Raw genomic sequence first — 20,451 nt, forward strand, 5'->3', positions numbered from 1 at the left:
CAGTAATTGCAGAACTTGGGAAAGCAGCGGAGGGATGGATAGGCTAGGCCTGCCCCTTCACCCACTGCACAGAGCATGCATGCACACACTCACATACATGCACGGACATTTGCTGGTGCATATATATAAATGTACCATGCACATACATGCACAGATAAACATTATGCATCATATAAGGGTTGCCAGAGTGCAATTCTAGGGAGTTTTAACTTTTTAATCTTTTAATGTTTTCTGTCTATTTTTTTTATATGGATTGTATTTGTGTTTTTGTTGTATGTCGCCCAGAGTGGCAGACTAATCTCTGCGAGATGGGCATCTAACAAATCAGATAGATAGATAGATAGATAGATAGATAGATAGATAGATAGATAGATAGATAGATAGATAGATAGATAGATAGATAGATAGATAGATAGATAGCCTGGTTAGTGAAGGGGATGGAGTCCCTTTGCCCTCTCTGCCTACACACACACATATAAAAAATATGCAGCCAGGAAGTCAGGGAGAAGCAGGACATTTTGGCGAGATCTCAAAGTACCAGGAAGTGGCTGCCAAGGATGACTGAAGGGGACCCCTCAATGGGCACATGGACGGTTGCAGCAGAAGTGGCCCAAGACGGCAAATGACTGGGTGAAGAACCTTCAAGAGATGGAGGGAGTCAAGAACAGCATGATGTAGAACACCAAGCAGATGCTAGCAAGGGGTGAGACTCTTGAGTATCCATGCATCAAGAAGCAACACTGGAACACTTCAAGACGACCTCGTGGAAGGTGGCGCACAGGATAGGTGGAAGGACATCAAGATGGTTGCCATCTTCTTCCTGATTATCCTCTTTGGTGCTGGTGTTATCCAAACTTAAGTCTCCCTCCTAACGTTGAATCCTCTCTGCTGGTGCCTGTGTGCCACCACCTCCCTTAGTAGCTGAAATTTCCAACCAAGCCATGTGACACTTGGCTGAGTCAGCGGGCCTCGGTTGATCTCTTGGGACACACGCACCCAGTCCACCAATTGCACTGTGTGGCAGTGTGCCCAGTCACCTTTCTCACCATTCTTCTCCCCAGCCTCAAAGCAAAGAGTCTCAGCTACTACATATTGACAGCTCCCCATGCACCAATACATACACGTGCACGCACGCGCTCACACACACACACATAATGATAGAGACAGGGAGAGAAACTTCCCTCCTCCAGGCACGTGCATGCAAGGTTTATTCTTGGCTGCAGCTGGTGGTTAGCGAGGAAGGAGCTTCACCATAAGCCCAAGTTCAGAAGACACCCTAAGCCAAAGCTTACTAACTGATGCGACAGTAACAGGCGAGGAGCCTAGTGGCTGCAAACTCCTCTCTGGGAGCCAGCACGTTCATGCGTCCCCAGTAAGCCATAGCTTACCGTGTCATACAAACCAGGCCACTACAGTAGTTAAACTGTAAGGAACACACATTCAGATTCTTGCTCAGGGCCTAATTCTGAGAGATCTCTGATAAGAATGCCTAAAGTGTTGTGCTTGTTTGTTTAACTTTAAAGTTGCTATGGGTGGATTTGATTGGAGCAGAGGAAATGGGAATGGAAGGGAGGAAAAGTAGGTTATATATCAAATAATAAACAAATAATAAATAAATACACGTTTAACCCCTTACCCCCAGTGCCATTTTCCAGATTTAAATCTTAAACACAAAGCTGCTGATAGCTCTTGAGGGCAGAGGGGAGGAAACAGGTAACTGGGATTATTTCCACTGCATGGGAGCTTTGCTGGTGGAGGGTAGGTAGAGTAAGAAAACAGTATAGGCGGGGGAATCAAAATCCCCCTACTGCTTCCACTGCACAGACAAAATTATTCAGACCCTGCCTCCTCAGCTGCTGTAAGTTAAAAATGTGGAGAGATCTGACTGCACGTCTCCCACAAGTTATCACACAAGTTTTCCCCTCCCACACTGCACCACTCACAAGAGTTGTGAGCTGTTAAATATGCCCTCCCACAATTTCCCCCCGTAAAAGCAGTCCAAATGAGAACTGGCCATTAGTGAGGCTGAAATGAATGGTGCTCTCCAGAGCAGGGGTGTAGTCATCCAGGGTCCTGGGGAGTGGTCTTAGACCCCCTTTTGGGGAGCAGGGTCCCTATCTCTTCAGCATCCTATGAGCCAATCAGCATGAAAGGGGAGGGTGTTAGCCACTGAGAAGAATCTGCTAACGTGCTTCCTTGTCCTTTTCTGCTGATTGGAGCCATTCAGAGAGAAAGGAGTGAGCCAGCGACTGAGAAGATTCTTCTCAGTAACTAACACACTCCCCTTTCATGCCGATTGGCTTCTAGGGACAGAGCCGCCCCTAGGCACCGGGAAGCAGGGCAGTTGCCCCGGGCCCCGCACTTTGGGGGGCCCCCGTGCTTGGCGATCTGCATATAAAAGCAGCAGCCGCGTCCTCCTCACGGCCGCAGTAGCGAGCAGCTGAGGGGAGCGTAGAAACGAGCTGGGAGGAAGAGGTGCAACGGCGGTCTCCTGACAGCCACGGTAACAAGCCGGGAAAGAGAAAACCTCGCAGCGAGAAACGCTAAGCGAGTCTACAACAAAGGCTGCAAACAAGGGAGCTGCAGCCGAAAAATACAAAGCCGCCGCCGCCACCAACAAAGGCTGCAAAAAAGGGAGCTGCAGCCGCAAGCTCCTAGCAGCCGAAATACAAAGCCTCCACCGCTGCCTGGAGGAAAGGATATATAGTGAGAGAAAGAATTGGGGGGGGGGCAACTATGCTTTTGCCCTGGGCCCCGCAGATACTAAGGGAGGGCCTGTCTGTTGTTGTGAGAGAAGCACGTGGGGGAAGGAATGAGGACTGCAGAGAGGACAAGCAAGCAAGGGAAAGGAGAGAAGGAGGTAGGGGAGGAGAGAACTTGCCCTGAAGAGGGCTCTGCTGCACAGCCTCCAGTTTGGTAACAAGGATTTTAATCTCAATCCAGCAGCAAAAAATGGGGGGAGGGGAAGTTGTGTGGTTTTGTTCCAGCCCAAAACCAGGAGTAATAAGGGAAGAGAAGGGAGAGACAAAATATATTCTCTCTCTGTCTGTCTGTCTCTCTCTCTCTCTCTCTGTGTGTGTGTGTGTGTGAGAGAGAGAGAGAGTGAGAGAGAGGGTGTTTCAGCTTTTAATTATGTTCTATATATACATATTGTGTATGGTAAAGCGAAATGCAGATGAATATGCCTAACCAAGGTTAGGTCAAGAATTTCCATGCTTAAGTTTCCTCCTAAAATGCAGTTGCTCTGAGTGTTAGTATGACAACAAAAGAGGGAAACTCAGCAAAGGGTGTTCTTTACCTTACAGTATCTTGGTACTTTTGTTCATGCACATGCACAGAAAATGGTAGAGCTGGCTGAAAAGCAATACTCGGAGATCTGCAAGGATCATTGTAATGCAGCAATAGGGAAAGTACTCCAAAAGGGGCATGGCATGACTATAATGAAGGGACCCTGCACTTCTGAATTTGCCACTAAGCTACTTCCAGAGATTCAAAGTACATTGCCGTTTCGTTTTGCTTCACACACCTCGGAAAGGTGTGAGACTCCCCAAATGTAGATGCAGCATGAAGATTCATATTATTAACTTGAGCTCAAATACAGCCTACAATGTGAGTGCATAAAATCCATGTTTTTATATTACTTAGCTATCCCACACATTATGTGATAGACAGCAACATTTCCTATGAGGAAAGGGTACAGTGTTTGGGCCTTTTTTAATGTACAAAAAAAGGTCAGAAGGGGAAACATGATAGATGGTTATGAAATTATGCATGGCGTGGAGAAAGTGGACAGAGAATTTTTCTCCCTCTCTCGTAACACTAGAACTCAGAGTTACCTAATAAAACTAAGGGGCAGAAGATTCAAGACAGGCAGAAGGAAGTCTTTCGCGTAGCACATAATGAATGTATGGCATTTGCTGATACAGGAGGTAGTGGTGGACAAGACTGGCCTAACACATTTTGCTGCCTGAGGCAAAGAATCAGGTAGCGCTCCCATCCCCAATTCCATGTACAGACTTCAACTGAACCGACAGTTGAGTCTTACTTCAGTGCAGCAGCAGGATAGTGTTCTCAACCCCACCTGAGGGCAGCAGGCTAGTTTATGAGGGTGCAGCCAAGGGGCTCAGGAAAAACAGCTTCCCCCCCCCAAGCATTTGCCACTTGAAGTGGTCGCCTCACTTTGCCCAGTGATAAGACTGGCCCTGGTGATGGGCATGAGTGCAGATGGGTTTGAAAGACAGGCCTACCAATGGCTATTAGCTGTGATGCCTGCATGCAGGAATGGGGAACCTGTGGCCCTCCGGATTTTGCTGGACTGCAACTCCAGTCATCTTTGACCGCTAGCCACGCTGGACTGACGTGAGCTGGAGTTCAATAAGGTCCGCAGGGCCACAGCTTCCCCATCTCTGACTATACGGACTTTCCCGATTCAGAGGCAGCATGACCCTGAATGCCATTTGCTGAGGAGCTAGAGGGCTATTGTCTTCATATCCTGCAAATGGCTGGCCATCGTGGGAAAGCCCATGCTGGACTGGTAGGCCTTTGCTCTGACCCAACAAGGCTCTTATTATTATGCTAGGAGCAGGCTGCAATTCACCCAGTCTCCCATCCACGACCCCCATAGACTCTCAATCTCCTCTAGTGCAGAAATAACATGCTTATACAAACTGAACATTTGGGGAAAATTTACAACTGGGATGCAACTTTCTAAATGCTGAACACTTTCTAATTTAACTTTTGAAATTCAGCTTTGAGGGATACTTCTAAACATAATTCTGGGTAAGCCTCACTGATGTATTTGAAGTCTTTCATGAAAAAATATGAGCTTGCCAAATTCAATGCATCTATTGTTTTCTCTGAAACAAAGCAGGTTCTATAAATGGGAATGTCAAAAAATGATTTAGGGGAATATTAATTTGACTTTCCCCCCTGCATTCAGACTTGATCAGGGACATTTGCTGCCCAACCAAAAGTAATTTCAGTTCACAGTTCACTTTTGGGTTATGTAACCAAGAGTTTAAACCACAAGTACTCCAACTCAGGTTGCCAAACTTGGACCCCTTGTCCTGGATCAGGATCTGCTTACACAAAGTGTTACCCTTGAATGGATCCTCCTGAGGAAAATCAAGACTTCACCATCTCTACTTCCCCATCCCTAGTTATTCCTTCCCCCCTTTTTTTTTATTTTGGTGCTGAGGCACTCTTAATTCACTCACTCTTGGAGAGCCAGTATGGTGTAGTGGTTACAGTGCTGGCCTGGGACCTGGGAGACCAGGGGTCGAATCCCCACATAGCCAGTGAAGCTCACTGGGTGACCTTGGGCCAGTCACTGCCTCTCAGCCTCAGAGGAAGGCAATGGTAAAACCACCTCTGAATACCGCTTACCATGACAACCCTATTCATAGGGTCGCCATAAGTCTGAATCGACTTGAAGGCAGTCCATTTCCATTTCCATTTTGGTAGAATAAATTATATATACACTTAGTGGTCACTAGGTGGCACCATCACCCCACAAAAAACAGCACTAAGAGGAAGGAAAGGAGCAGAATGCTTTTTGCTGAAGAAGGATAAGGGGAAATCTGGGCTGTACAGCAATGCCCTTATGGGGCCCAGTGAACAACTAGGAAGAGAAAAATGCCCTTATATCAAACAGCAACCTTAAGTGCTTGTTTGTTAGATTTGCATCCTGCTTTTCCACCAAATGATGCTCAAGGTGGCTCAAAGTAACCAAATACAAATATAATAATGCAATACAATACAACTGCGATAAAATTAGTAAAAAAAACCCTACTATCAAGCTATTGTCCCTGTGTATCTGGTCACCCTATGGCTGACACTAAGAGAAATGAATAGACTGTGTTCTTTCTTTTCTGTGTATGAGAGTACAAGATTTAGAGGAGCTCAGCACCATAATTCTATGTCCTTCCTTGTCAAAGTGGCCATGCACTCAGTCGGGTCAAAGGATAAATTTCCTTGGCCAAACAGATGAGCATTGGATTCACAATCTGTATCTAACTGGTCCCCATATCAGACAGAGTTGCTTCCTGACCAAGAGGGGAAAAGAGCCACTCCTGTGCTGTCTAGGGGAAAAGCATCATCACCTGCTATTATCTACAGATCAAGCTGCTCTTAAAGGCACAGGACCAGGGCGGGCAACTCCAACATGAAGGGGCAGGAAGGAAACTTCTGCCCAGTCAGCTACCCTCCCCCCAAACAAACTCATTAGGCAGCTGTGGGGAGCCTTTTTTGCTCCCACCCTCTGGGCCAGCTTCGACAGGTGGGGTGGAGCAACCCTCATGTCAATCATGTGCCATCACAATTATGTCAGGGGATTGGCATGCGGTTTGCCCCACCCACCTATCAATGTTGGCCACAGGGTGGGAGCAAAAAGATCTCCCACTCCTGATTTAATGAATTAGTCTGAGAAGTTTGGTGAGGTCTAAGGGTAGAGGGATTGCTGAAGAGTGCGGTTGGGGTTGACATGAGCAGTGGCAGAGCCACTCATACATACATGGGTATACAGCAGGGATTAGGAATCTGTGGCCTTCCAGATGTAGTTGAACTCCCGTCAGTACCACCTAGCTTGGCCAAATAGTCAGGGATGATGGGAATCCAGTATCTGATGGGCCACAGGTTCCCCATCCCTGATGGAGGTGTTTTTAAGAATATCGCCAATGTCACATTCACACCATGCATTTAAAACACTATGATACTATTTTAAACAGTCATGGCTTACCCCCCCAAATCCTGGGAACTGTAGTTTGTTAAGGGTGCTCAGAGTTGCTAGGAGATCCCCTCACAGAGCTCCAGTTCCAAGAGTTCCCTGGGAAGAGGAATTGACTGTTAAACCACTTCAGCAATTGTAGCTCTGTGTGGAGAATAGAGGCCTCCTAACAACTCTCAGCAACCTTCACAAAATGCAGTTCCCAGGATTCTTTGGGGTAAGGTATGACTGTTTAAAGTAGAATAATAGTGGAATAAATGTATGGTATGAATGTGGCCTAAGTGTCTCACAGGATACATGTAAACACTCCCGAATTGATGCAGATGTAAGTAATAAAATGACTAATCAACTAAAGTTTATATTTTTAAAAAAGGTAATCTCAGCATAAAAAGGTAATCTCGGCAAGTACTTTTACAACACACTGCCTTTTTGCATTTAAATCCTGAATATCCCAGAGTAGCCTTTTGATCCCTCCTGTGAATCTCCCCTCCATCACTCTCTGCTGCCGAATTCTCACGTGTACACACACAAACAAAACCAGGTATCTCAGCACTGCCAATATATGAGACTACAACAAACCTCTTCATTTCTTGCCAGTTGGCCAGGATGGGGCTGTTAATGTACCATTCTGTTGACTGGACTGGAATTATGGGTGTGAGACTTATGCTCCACATCCTGGAGCATTCTGGAACTTCACATCACTGATCAATAAACCATGCCTTTATTTCCTCCAGCAGGGGTATGCTCATGCAAAGGTAGACAGTCTCCACCACCCCACTGCATACAGATTGTCATCACTTCCATCTGTCACATCCCACTGTGTCCCTAAAATTGGCATATCTTCTTCTGAGGTTACCAATATTGGAAGGCATGGCTTGCAGCTCACCAAGCCATACATTACCTGCTATCAAGGCCTGGTTTTTTGAAGCCTAGAGAGAGTGCCATCATACATATCTGATGAGCTGCATTCAGCCTGGTGGGTGATCTGTTGTAGGAAGCCGCTTTATACTGAGATCAGACCATTGGTCCCTCTAACTCAGTATTGTCTACTACTCTGAGTAGCAACAGCAATTGGGGGGTGGAGACAACAGTCTTTCCCAGCCCTGTATGGAGATGCCAGAAATTGAACTTGGAACTGTTTGCATGCAAAGCAGGGGCTCTACTGATGAGCTACCAGCCTCCTCTGATGTTTTTGCTGCGGGAAATAAAAACTAGTATTCCCCACTCAGTGACAAACAGCAGCATTTGAGTACATAAAAAGTTTCAAAAATGAGTATACTGTAGGAAGCTCTGAGATTATTTTATTTTCCTTGAATTTCTAAGCTGAGGGTTCACCAAAGGTAGCAATATGGAAGTGTCAAATCCCTCTGAAAGAGACTACAAGAGGTAGAAGCAAATGCCAGCTGTCTTGATCAGCTGCATCTAGACCACCGGAAGCCAACATTGTTCAAGCTATGAACTGGTTTTGAAAGTGTTTTGAAAGACACTCAGGCTCTGATGTTGGGAAGTCTCCAGAGGGGACTCCCACAGTTGTCAGTCGTTGTGGAAGATGAAATACTGTACACACTTACTGGGAAACAAACCCCACTGAATAGAGTGGGGCTTACTTTTCAATAAGCACACACAGGATTGTGCTGTGAAAACACGTTTCTGTGCTCCCTTGATGCCCAGTTGTAGTGATTAGAAAATAAATCTCATGGCATCCAAATTCACTGTCTAATCCCCTTGTTACTCTCTGGACTGTAAATATTACCCCTAACAATATTTAGAATGTCCTTCCCCCTCTCAATTCACATAAACGCACCTTCCAGGCCATTTAAGGTCCTGGAGGCTGCACCATGCCTGCAACAGTATACAAATGCACAGACGGAAGCAATATCCTGTTGCAGTTTTTTGCAGGAAAAGCCTGTCCAGTAGTTGTAGAGACTGGCCGGTGCAAGGCACCGTGTTGAGTGGGTGATGTTCGGGAGGGAGGGTGGACATTGCAGATAGCTGCAGATGAAGGGTTGGTTTAAGGGCATTTGTTGCTAGCTCGGAACAAGCTCTTCAGACAATTAAACTGACTGCAGGGGGGCAGGACTGCACTTGGGCTTGTCTCGCTGACTGTCAGGCGCTGTTTCCTCCCAACCACATACGTTCTCTCTCTCTCTCTCTCTCTGAGTACTTGTTTTCCTCTCTTTCCCTCCCTCTCTTTCTCTGCATTGTTCCAACCTCCAGCACCCTAATCTCTATGCCTTTCCCCTCTCTGCCAACCCCTCTCCTTCCAAGCTCTTCCACCCCCATTCCTCGCTCGCTCGCTCGCTTTGCTATTTCATCTCCCTGTTTCTCTCCTCGTTGCCTTCTCTCCCTCCCTGCCTGGCTTGGCTCTGGCATGCTCTAGGAGGCTCTTTTCTTGCCTGTGCCAGACAGTGTCCCCCTAGACACGCAGCCTCTTTTGGAACCAGGAGATGCTTTGAACTGATGCTGAGGCTGAGGCTGCCCAAGGAAGCTGCAGGCAGGCTCTCCCAGCATCTCTGAGCTCGTGCTCTCTGAAGCACCGGCTGAAGTTGAGGGAGAGGTTAGGATGAAGCAGGAAAATGAGATCATGTAGCACTACTTCAAGGCTTCTCAACATGGAAGGCAACATGGAAGTTAGCTGGGTTGGCCGTGTCTCCGACCCACCTCTCTTCTTCCTCCTGGAGCAAACCAGGTTCCATGGACTCCGCCACATCTTCTCAGGGCGCCTGTCATGCCCCCGCCGGGCCTTCTGGCTCCTGGCCTTCCTCGGCTCTTTGGCCTTGCTCTTCACCTGGTCCTCCAACCGCATCCGCTACCTGCTCTCCTGGCCTGTTCACACCAAGGTCCACCTCCTCTATGCCCGACAGCTCACCTTCCCAGCCGTCACCTTCTGCAACAACAACTTGCTCCTGCTACGGCGCATGAGCCGAGCGGATCTTCACCTGGGTGGCTACTGGCTGGGGCTCCTCAATAAGAACTTGCAGCCAGTGCCTGCTGCCAGGGCTCTGCTGCGGGACCCAAGATGGCTCTGGCTGGGGAACCTGCTCAATTTCTCCCACTATCTGCCACCTTTACCACCGCAGGAGCAGTCCACACGCCGCTTGCTGGACAGGCTGGGCCATCAGCTTGAGGAAATGCTCCTTTCCTGCCGCTTTCAGGGCGAGCGCTGTGGCCCCCACAACTTCACGACTGTGAGTCGGGGCGGCAAAGGGGGCCTTGGGGAGGGCAGCTGCACAGCCACAGCAGAGGGGGAAGAGGTGGGGTTATGTATGTAGGATGTGCCCTAGAGAAGCGTTGTGTGCCATGAAATTGCAGAATGGATGTTTCAACAAGGTCCCTAAGTATATGTGTAACATGGAATTTAGCTTGGTCCCTGGAAGGTGCAAGTCTCTGCTTGGCAGCTCATGAAGAGAGGCCAGTGCCAACAGCTTTAGGAATTGTTAAAGAATAAAAGTTTTGCTTCTTTTCAGAAATGTGTTAATGTATCTGGGGTGCAGCAATAAGTTAAGACAGAGTTGATGTTGCACATAGACTGTGCGGCCACTGTCTTACTGTGCAAGCACAGAACTTGGTAGTGTGTGGTGCAGTGCTGCAATATTTGTTATCTTGGGAATATTGGTACGTTTCTAGCCTTTATGAATCTGAATAACATACAACCAGCAGTTATTATTCATTATTGATTATTTATTGAATTTATATCCCACCCCTCCTCCTGAAGGAGCCCAGGGCAGCAAACACATCAACGTAACATTTTAACAAAACCAATCTAAAAGCAATTAGAGATAAGAACATCCTAAAATCAGTTACAGGTTTAAAAAAAAATTCCAAAAGCATTCTTACTTCTAGTTGGTCAAGTCTGGTGAATGGGGGCTCAGCAGGCCTTCATGGTTAGAGCAGTAGGCTTGGGGTATATTGCACAACCCTCCCACGCCCCGTCAAGAATTCCACATTCTTTCAAAGCCTGAAACGTGAAAACAGAACATATTATGCAAAAAGAACCACAAATATGAATATTTGTTTAACTTTTGTAATTTATCGTGGTTGCATGCTGGAGGAATGCTCATCCAATTTTAGACCGAAGAGGAGGATGTCTTCCTATTTAATGGGGCTACAAAAAGGAAGGGGAAGAAAGCAGAATCTACGATGCAATCCAGATTTTTTTCCCCTTGCACTTTTAAGTCAGGAGGTTAGGCACCCATGGCTCCTCCCATGTATTTTCTTCCTCTACTGTTATTGGCTCCCCACACCTGCTAATTGTGTTGCATACAAAGCATCCTGCTGACTCTGGTTGTTGGACAAGGCTTGGTAAATGGACGTTGGGGAGGGGAAGTTGCTAAAGAGTGCATTTTCCAATTCAGGTATAAAGAATTTCTAGATTACAATGTGCCAAACCTAAGTATGGGATGATATGATGAGTAAGTGGAAGGAAGGTATTGTAGCAAGCATGTTGGTGGGAGTCTATCAGTACATGCTGGTGAGTCATCAGGTTGTAGCCTGTGTATGCTGAAAACAAGGGTGTAAAAGGGGTTAGTAAGGTCTGGTTACTAAGCCAGAATTCAAAAGAAGAGTTTCGCAGGATCCCTGGTATCTGTTCCACTATTAAGGTGCTAGGGTGTTCAGAATATGGGTCACCTCCTTAAGAGACACCTGGCAACTCTAAAATGATGGCAACCAAAAACATCAACAATAGTGGAACATTTAATACCATTTTTAAATTTAATTTGGAGTCCAATTTAATACCATTGTTAAGAACCTCTGAACTAGTTCTGACTTGCTGTCCAGATAATACTTCTCTTTGGTTTCAGCACAGACCATTTCATGGCCTTCACTGAGATCAAGAACATTAGAGATTTCCATTGGCAAGCATGTCTGAGGACCTGACTCCGATGCCTGCTCCAGATGTAATGCTCAATCATGGTCAAGCATCACAGAAACAAGCCTATGTGACATTTGGGCTCACATGCTTCTCTTCCCATCCATGCCCTTCTTCCTTTGCCTGCACAAGGAGGAAACTGAAAGCTTCTGCTTTCACTTTAACACTACCACATAGGACAGGAGCCAGATCTTTATCTCTCCTCGTGCCATGCACCAACTTTGACAGGTGGGTGGGGTCACCCACCTGTCAATCAACTAATGTAATGATGATGGCAGATGACTGATAGGTGGGTGGTCCCACCCACCTGTCAAAGTTGATCTGTGGTTGGGAGGGCTCTGTTTCTGGGTAACACACTGGCAAAACAGCACCCAGCAAGATTGAACTATCTGTTCATCACTGATTAGCGCTGCTCTCTGCAGGGGTCTGCTTCACCAGTATGTTCCCCATAGGATTCTAAAGTTTAGAATTGACTTTAGTATTCACTACAGTTCCCTGTGCTCTCTGAACTCGGGGAACTGTGGTTTGCTCTCACTATGCTAGTTAACAAACCAGGATATCAAGCAACAGTTTGGTCCTAGTTTACCACAGTTCAGATATCATGGGGAACTGTGGTTATTTCTAAAGAGAAAGCAAAAGCTTTCAATCTCTTCCTCCGGTAACCAAAGGTGGAGAAAAGAGGAGGGGGCGTGCTTGTGCCTGGAACTGCCTCAGCTCATTTTTGCAGCAGGAAGCTATGGTTTGGTGGTATGTCTCTCCCTGTCCCGATTTTTGTGGCAGTAATTGAAAGGTAACAACCTTTATCTTTAAAGGTTTGTGCTTTAACTTGGATTCCTGCATTGAGCAGGGGGTTGGACTCAATGGCCTTATAAGCCCCTTCCAACTCTACTATTTTATGATTCTATGAAATAAGTAGGGAGATATATGGAATCCCGACCCAAAGGGAGCTGTGTGACATGGTTCCTTTTCCCTCCCACTTTATGATTTTCTAGTCTATGAGTGTGTTTGCAGGTGTGACTCATGATAGATTGTTTATCTGAATGTCTTTATTGTTTGGGACTTTTTAAAAAGCTGTATGACTATATTTATCTGTTATTTTTGTTCTGGACTATGGTATAAATATACCGTACTGTTTTCCACCCCCTTTCTCTTCCCAAATCCTTTCTGCATGTAAAAAGAAATGAAGTACCATGCTCTCTAATAAACCAGACCAGAAATCTGCCCCAGGCTGCCGTCTTAGGCCCCGTCTGTACTATACATTTAAAGCAGTATTACACCACTTTAAACAGTCATGGCTTCCCCTAAAAAAACCTGGGAACTGTAGTTTAAGGGTGTTGAGAGTTGTTAGGTGACCCCTATTCTCCTTGCAGTGTTACCATTCCCAGAGTTCCCTCCTGGGACAAGGGATTGACAGCTAAACCACTCTGGGAATTGTAGCTCTGGGAGGGGAATAAGGGTCTCCTAATAATTCTCAGCACCCTTAACAGACTACAGTTCTCAGGATTCCTTTGGAGAAACCATGACTATAGTGCAGCTGAGACCTTATAGTCACTTCCTTGGGTATACTATCTATTGAACCAAGTGACCTACTTATGAATAAACATGCATAGAATCGATCTCCACATTTCACCTCAGGAGCATTTTGTTCACTTCTAGCTACTTTCTAGAAGAGGCATGACCTGAAGTAACTTGAAGACATACCTCCTCTCTTCTACAGAGCTGTTTCTGGTACTTGCGTGGGCGGATATTGAAGGCTGTTCGTGATCTGCTACATATTTCTGGTTCCAACCAATGATTTGTACTTATTCATAATAACAGATTAGAAGGGAAGAACTTCAGTTCCCATCTCTGCTGGTTAGCGCTACTTCATGATTTGAACTTTGTGAGGGTTTGTTGTTTTTAAAAAGTGTCCCCCTGGCTGATTTTTTTGCCCCTGTAACATCCCTCATTTTTAATATGTATGCTGTTATCTTATCCTTTCTTCTCCTGTTATCATATCCTTTTTGGGCTGTGCATTCTCTTTCATTAAATAGACAACCTAGCTCCCTGACCTAGGATCTTGTAGAAGATTTATTTATCTATCTATCATATTTTCCCTACACAATTTCCCTCAGAGGGTCTTTTGGGGGGGGGGGCTCAGCCTACAGAGGTGAGGCCAGTGGTGACCTGTGCCTGGGCCATTTCAGTTTCGCTATGCCTGAGAGGCTCACCTTGGACTTTGAAGACATTCTTCCATTTTTCTTTGTTTAAGATCTGAGGTTGTATACTGCTTTAATCTGCCATTTTGTTGTTTTCTTTGCTGCTACTGTTTTATCTCATTTTTATGTTTGCTGCTCTGAGATGTACCTGAAAAGCTGCTTAGAAATTCAGAAAAGAAACATTTTTATCCTGATCCTCCTTCATGGAGCTCAAGTCTACATCGATATACATGGATTTCCTCATGACAACCTTGTGTGGTGGGCTAGCCCGAGAGATAATAGAGACAACTCTCATACCTCTCACACAAAGGGTGAATTGCCACATGCAAACACATCATTTGGAATTGGCATTTGGATGTGTGTAATGACACTACTGAAAATCCTGGCATCTGAGGTGATATAAAAATTCTGTCTGTGGTGTCAAATATATTATGGCTTCATTCACACATGCAAGCCATCATTAGGCATCAAGTGATGGATATGCAAATAAGAAGAGACACCAAAGCTCCGCACACTTCATAAAGTCTAGTCTCATTCTTTTTTCCTTTTTAATGGAAATGTTGTTGCCGTCTTATAGTGTGGCTTTCATTTCAAGATAGATCATTCCTGATTGCCCTTTTCACACACACACACCGATAGCTGCAGTAGGAGGGGAAAAAACTATGCACCAAGAAAAGCTGACTTCTTCCATTTGTGTAAAATATGCACTTTAAGCATGTTTCCATACAGTTGCTTATTTTTCATAACATATTCTTCTCACCATCATGGGGAGGGGACCAAGAGTAGAGATATGAAGGCCCAGGGGAAAAAACTGGGGATAAACTGAGGAAAGTCCTGGGTTCTCCCCCCCCCCCAAAAAAATCAGGAAAAAATTCCCACCACTCACATTTTCCCAGATTTTTCCCAGGCCTTCACATCTCTAGCTAAGAGCAAGAGTGTCGTTGCAACACACTGCATATGTAGGCTCTGCCTCCCTAACTATTAGAAATCTTGCTTGGCCCCACTTCCTCAGCCTTGAGGCTTAACCAGATAATGCACAGACATTTTCAAGCCTAGCTTTGTAGCCCAAGGACTTGATACATGAGGGCATGCAATCCAGACAAAAGTCAGGAATGGGCAGTAACTCAGTGGCAGAGCAGATGCTTTGCCATATGATATGAGGTGTGGGGCAGGTGGCATGGTTTGGTGAAAACAGCCTCATGATCCAATTTAGGATCTCTGCTGGGCCTAATTTGTCCTATAGGCCATAACTTCCCCACTATTAGGGTTGCCAGGTCTCTGTTTTTTGCCCAGAGACTCCTGATTCTGGGGGTCCTCTTCAGGTCTCCTGGTGAGTCACCCCGATCTCTGGACTCTCAGCTTTCATTTTTTAAAAAATTAAGTTTCTAGGTGAACCAGACCTAGACATATACACCAAAACATCAGCCTCCCCCCACTTCTGTTAAATGAGCTCGTACTTGGCTGCTCTAACCTCACCCTTTCAGGTTTATAGCCAATAAGTGAAGTCAGGGTTGTGATTGACAAGAGATTTGTTGACCTAAAACCCATTGCAAGGCCAAAAACCTGTTGTCTTTTCCTGCTTGTCTGAAAATCTCATAAATTGTTTATAGCTTGCAGCAGTAGTAAAAGTCCCTTTCTCTCTTTGTGCAGGTCAGAAGATGTAGAACAAAAAATCACAGCAGGTCTTGGTAGGCAATTGTTTACTGTAAACAATTTCAGTTATGCATATAATAAAAGTGTACATGCAGGGGTTTTTTAATTACTTGCAAAAATAGCATACTATACGTTTTATCTTTCAAATAATTTTTGAAAGAAATTTAAAAGAAGTGTACATGCAGCTTATGATGCCATTACAGTGTGTTATACTTTTCTAATTATGAGGAGTCAAACAAGTTTAACTTTTTCTGGGCTGTTGAAGAGGGCAGTTTATTTGTTTAATTCATAGCCTGTTTTGAAAACCTTCCCAATATGAAGCTTTAAGCCCATGCTCACTTTTCTGGGAGTAAAGCATTTCACACTATGGTTGTACATTATTATTTCCTCTACATTTTAAATGTGCCCTTCTTCCTAGGAGTGGTCATGGTCCCCCTCTGTTATTTCATCCTGAGGGGCAGGTTAGGCTGAGAGATGGTGAGTAGCCCATGGTCACCCAGTAAATTTTGTAGCTGATTTCCATTTTTAAAAATTAATTAAAATAATTTACATGCAGGCAAAGTTTATTAAGTAGATCCACACAAAACATTTAAAGCACATCCAACTTGCTTAGGGTTGCCAGGTCTGAAGCATCCCAAGCCCTGAGATTTCAGGGGCAGGCCCCTTGTGATGTCACACAATGGGCCCTAGTGATGTCACAGGGTGAACCCTAGTGATGTCATTAAGTATGATACATTAAGCATCAACCACAGGTGCTTGGAGCATAGCACTCAAACAAAAAAATTCTCTGATTGGAAATTAAGATAGAAATCTTAGCTAAATGAGAGTGTTCCCGGGTCCAGCTGAACTGACAGGATCATTCCTTCTCACTTGCTTAGGGAGCCTGGGTAGGGAACATTTAATCTAGTCTACATGCTTCTGGCAAGGAGGGTTTAAGTGCCCTCAGGCCAGGCCAGTCACCAGAAGGCCATTGTAGGAAGAAAGGAGCCTAGTGTTGGGGAAATGTTAGATGGGAGCACTCAGGAGTAAAGATGGATGCCCCTGAAGGCTGTAGTTCTAAACACACAAAGGGACTAAGCCCAACAGAACTCAACAGGACTGACTTCTGAGTAGATATGGTTAGGATTGTGCTGTTGGTGAGGCTCAACTAGGGATCCTCTGCAAATATATCAAAGCAGGGTTGGCAACCCCCTGCTCAGAATGCCCTGCCCCTGCCTTTTAATGTGGCTGCTCCCAACTTCTTTAAAGACTTGACCCTTCACTGCAGAGAGAGGTTTGAGAAATGAGTAAGAGTTAAGAAGATTCTCTACCTTTCCCTGCCTACCCTGTGGGCTGCTATAAAGTCACTTTGACAGCCAACCCAATTCCAGTGAATAATTGACAGACATGGATGGTCTAGCTTCACAGGCAGTAGATTGGAAACAACAGCAATTGAAGCCACACTTCCCTGTATGTGAATTCTCTTTTATCATGGCAAGAAACAAACCATCATGCAAACAACAAGGTGTATCATCAGTGGGTTTAAGAGGGTTGAGCCGAGCACATGGAACCACTGTTGTTGCTTCTATGGATGTAAGGGAGTGAGGTCAGAGGTAAATGAAATGCAAATAGAAAAAGACAGGGCAGTGATGATTTCCTAAATGCAATACTGTACCAAGCACAACAAGATTCCTATGAGTAAGGCAGAAAACTCATCATCCCACAACCAAAGTCCCTAACCAAAACTAAAACAATCCTGGCAGCCAATCAGCAAAGGTCACAGAAATCCCCATGCAGCACAACCTGCAGTTAGTGCAGAATGCTATGGCATGTTTGCTGATATGAATGAGACCCTATCAGCATGTAATACCTCTGCTCTGAAAAATGTACTGGTCCTACATGCCTGGGTAGGCTTGCCTAAACAAAGTAAGCATGCGTAGGATTGCGTTGCAACAACCCAATCCTAAGCATGTTTAGTCAAAAGTAAGTCCCATTGAGTTCAGTGGGGCTTATGCCCTAATAAAGGTGTTCAGAATTGCCTCCTTTGGTTTAACTGGGAGTAAGTCCTGTTGAACTCAGTGGAACTTAAGTTCTGACATGCTTGGGATTGCATTGTTAATCTTGAATTTATCCAAGAATCCATGCTGTGAATCTTCCCCCCGTACTGTTTTCCCCCACCCCACAAAACACCAGCCCACACTGAAAGCCTTGCTACTGAGCTCCTGCTGGTTTTGTAGATTTTACCAAACATTAGTGCACACTTTCAAGTCTATCTTCACAGCAATGAGAGCTTTTAAAGTATACTAGAAGCTGAGAGTGTTGAAATACTCGATTAATTGTGTGCCTTTTCTACCCTTTTAGTGAAGTGGCATGAAGTAGCTAGGCAGGGGAGCTGCAGAAATGTACAAATTTCCATGCAAACACCCTCAAAGACAGGAGGGTCTCTCCTCTCCCTTCCAATGGTACTTCGTGACATAAGCCTCATGACTGTAACTATGCCCTTGCTCCCATATTTTGTTCCTTGCAAAGTAGAAACGCTTTTCTGTTAAATGATTTGGATGGGTGAAAATGAATAGGATTTTCAATATATTCAAGAGCTAAATTCAGGCATTCATTTTTCTTAACAAGAATTTGAATCCCTGCTCATGAGGCCCAGTTACTTTGATGAAGTCTGAACTACCTTTAATAATTCACAATCCATGCCCTGGAACCTGGGAGTTCCTAATTCATGAGACAATTAGCATTCATATGCACCTTGTGTATTGCATATTCTTGTTGACGTCAACATTTATTTATTTATTATATTTATTTATTTATTACATTTATGTCTCACTTTTCCTTCAAGGAACTTCAGGTAGTGCACATGGTTCTCCCCTTCCCATTTTATCCTCACAGTAGGCCTATGAGGTAGTTAGGCTGAGAGACAGTCACTGGCCCAAGGTCATCTCCAAGGCTCCAAGGTTGCAAGCTCAACACAGTGTGAGTACAAAACTCCCACTGAAGTGAGTGGACTCATGGAGATCAGACAACTTAACAATGTAACACATGCTGGTGTTCACAGTCAGTGCAGAAGCTTGAGTGAGTAGTCTTCCTTCTGTGATGTTTCATTTTTCACACAGTTCACAACATTCATAGAAATGTAATGCTAACACAAGTGTATCAAAGTGAACATTTTTGTACACGCTGGTTTGTCCACAAATGTAGCAAAAAAAACCCTAATACCTGGCGCGGGGAAGCCCTCACATTTAACCCTATTCAACACTTCCCAAATCAAAGCATCAGTTCACATAGAGGAGCTCGTATGCACTTCCCCTCCCCGCATAACTCAAAATAACATGTGATGTGGCTGCTCCTCACATTTAAATTCCTCCCCACTTATTCATTTATTTGGAAGGAAAGCTGCACAAATCAAGCAATAGCACCTGATGGTGTGCCTGCCTCGTGCATTGTTTTAAGGATGTAATGGAGAGGAAGGGCATGTGCATGCACCTCCACTGCAAAAATGGAAGCATTGATCTGTTAAGTATTTGTTAAGTATCTCTCTCTCCTTCTTCCTCTTCCCAGCAGTATGAACTGATGTTCTGCAGAGGGCTTCCACCTTCCTTCTGTTATTGGTCCCCCACCTCCTCCCCACCTCCTTCTCAGAAATCTAATCACTTGCAGAGGGCTTTCCCCTTCCCTTCACTTATCACTCTCTCCATTTTCCCCTCTCCAGCCTCACCCTCAGGATTGCCCTGCCCCCACATCAAATGAGGTCAAGGCCTGCATGTGGTCCTCAGGCCAGAGATTTCCCACTGCTGATATAAACAATACTGAGGTAGATGGACCAGTAGTCTGTCCCAGTATACAGCATCTTCCAGTGTTCATAGATATGAGGTGATTTTCTTATATTTAGTTAATCTTCAGCAATATCAGTTAAAGCGCTGGGAATTTTTTTAAGTGGATTTGCTGATCTATGGTATATGGAACCCATTCCAGTCAACGTGAGTTTTCCATTTTCTTACAAATTGTAACTACATCTACTATTAAAACTATAAAAAATCACAAATTCATGAACTCTTGATTAATGTAGTAATTATCAGTAGGCCTAATTTAAACATTTGCTAGTAATTCATACATGCTCTGCAAATTACAACCCCAATACACAAGAAAAGTAACATCATGAATTACTGAAAATACTTTTGATAGCCTTTTTTTTAATGGATTTGCATGGAATGTGCAAATTTGAGGATGGCAGATGAAGAAAATCAGATCTGTTCTTCTTTTGTGAAATCAAACATTTTTATTTTGCCAGTATTGTCTGATGTGTTCCAGTGCATAGGGGCAACAGAACAGCTACAGGGGTGAAGCAGAGAGGGGAATAAGCAGAAGTCATTCCCCTGAATTTCAGAGGTCAGCATTTGTGTAGAGAAGGATCATATTGTGTACAGAACAATCATGTTCTTGGAACTGCAGTTTTTGAATGTGCATTAATGGGGTAGAGCCAGCATGGGCTACCATATTGCATTTGTGGGGCTGGTGATACAGAAGTGTCAAGAACATTGATTTTCTATTCCTAGGCTAGCAATAGGGAAGGAAGGTTCTGATAATCAAAGCCAAGGAAAGAGCCTGGAATCATTAGAATCAAGAATACTGGGAGTGGAAACACTGAGAAATAAATCACACAGCAGAAGAAAGGAAAATCCAAGATGGCGCAAACCAATATTTGTTGGGAAATCTCGATGTGTATAAAGCACAAATTACTTTGTCAGAAGAGTAACTTGAAAGGTTAAAAAAAGAAGTATCTCATATTTTATATTGAAATACGAAATACACAATTAATAAAACATAATAAAAATCCACCCCAAATTCTACTATTGCAGGATAACAATTAATTATTGCCTTTTTAATACCAATAATATAGTCAAACATCCATACAACCTTATGGAAAAGATAACTTCTGTCCCCTCATTTTGAAAAAAAAGCTTTGTGTTCTCCAGATCTTCAAACTGCATTTGTTCCACATAGTTGCCTGTGTTCATTGTAAC

At 44.5% G+C, this 20,451-nt stretch overlaps 1 protein-coding gene across 8 annotated transcripts in view; it reads left to right on the plus strand.

Moving 5' to 3' along the window:
- The window catches only part of ASIC1 (acid sensing ion channel subunit 1), a 219,432-nt gene that overhangs the window by 171,886 nt on the left and 27,095 nt on the right, over positions 1-20,451 (plus strand). For 3 of the 8 annotated variants that reach the window (XM_061615233.1, XM_061615238.1, XM_061615236.1), the window contains exon 1: positions 8,991-9,912. The exons of the other annotated variants lie outside the window; for them this stretch is intronic. In XM_061615233.1, the coding sequence (XP_061471217.1) occupies positions 9,301-9,912 (612 nt within the window). In that variant the 5' untranslated portion in view covers positions 8,991-9,300. Of the gene's footprint in view, positions 1-8,990; positions 9,913-20,451 lie in introns of those variants that run through there. 8 annotated transcript variants of the gene reach the window in all.

This window comes from Rhineura floridana, chromosome 3 (assembly GCF_030035675.1).
Source record: "Rhineura floridana isolate rRhiFlo1 chromosome 3, rRhiFlo1.hap2, whole genome shotgun sequence".
In the NCBI taxonomy this organism is placed as follows: domain Eukaryota; kingdom Metazoa; phylum Chordata; class Lepidosauria; order Squamata; family Rhineuridae; genus Rhineura; species Rhineura floridana.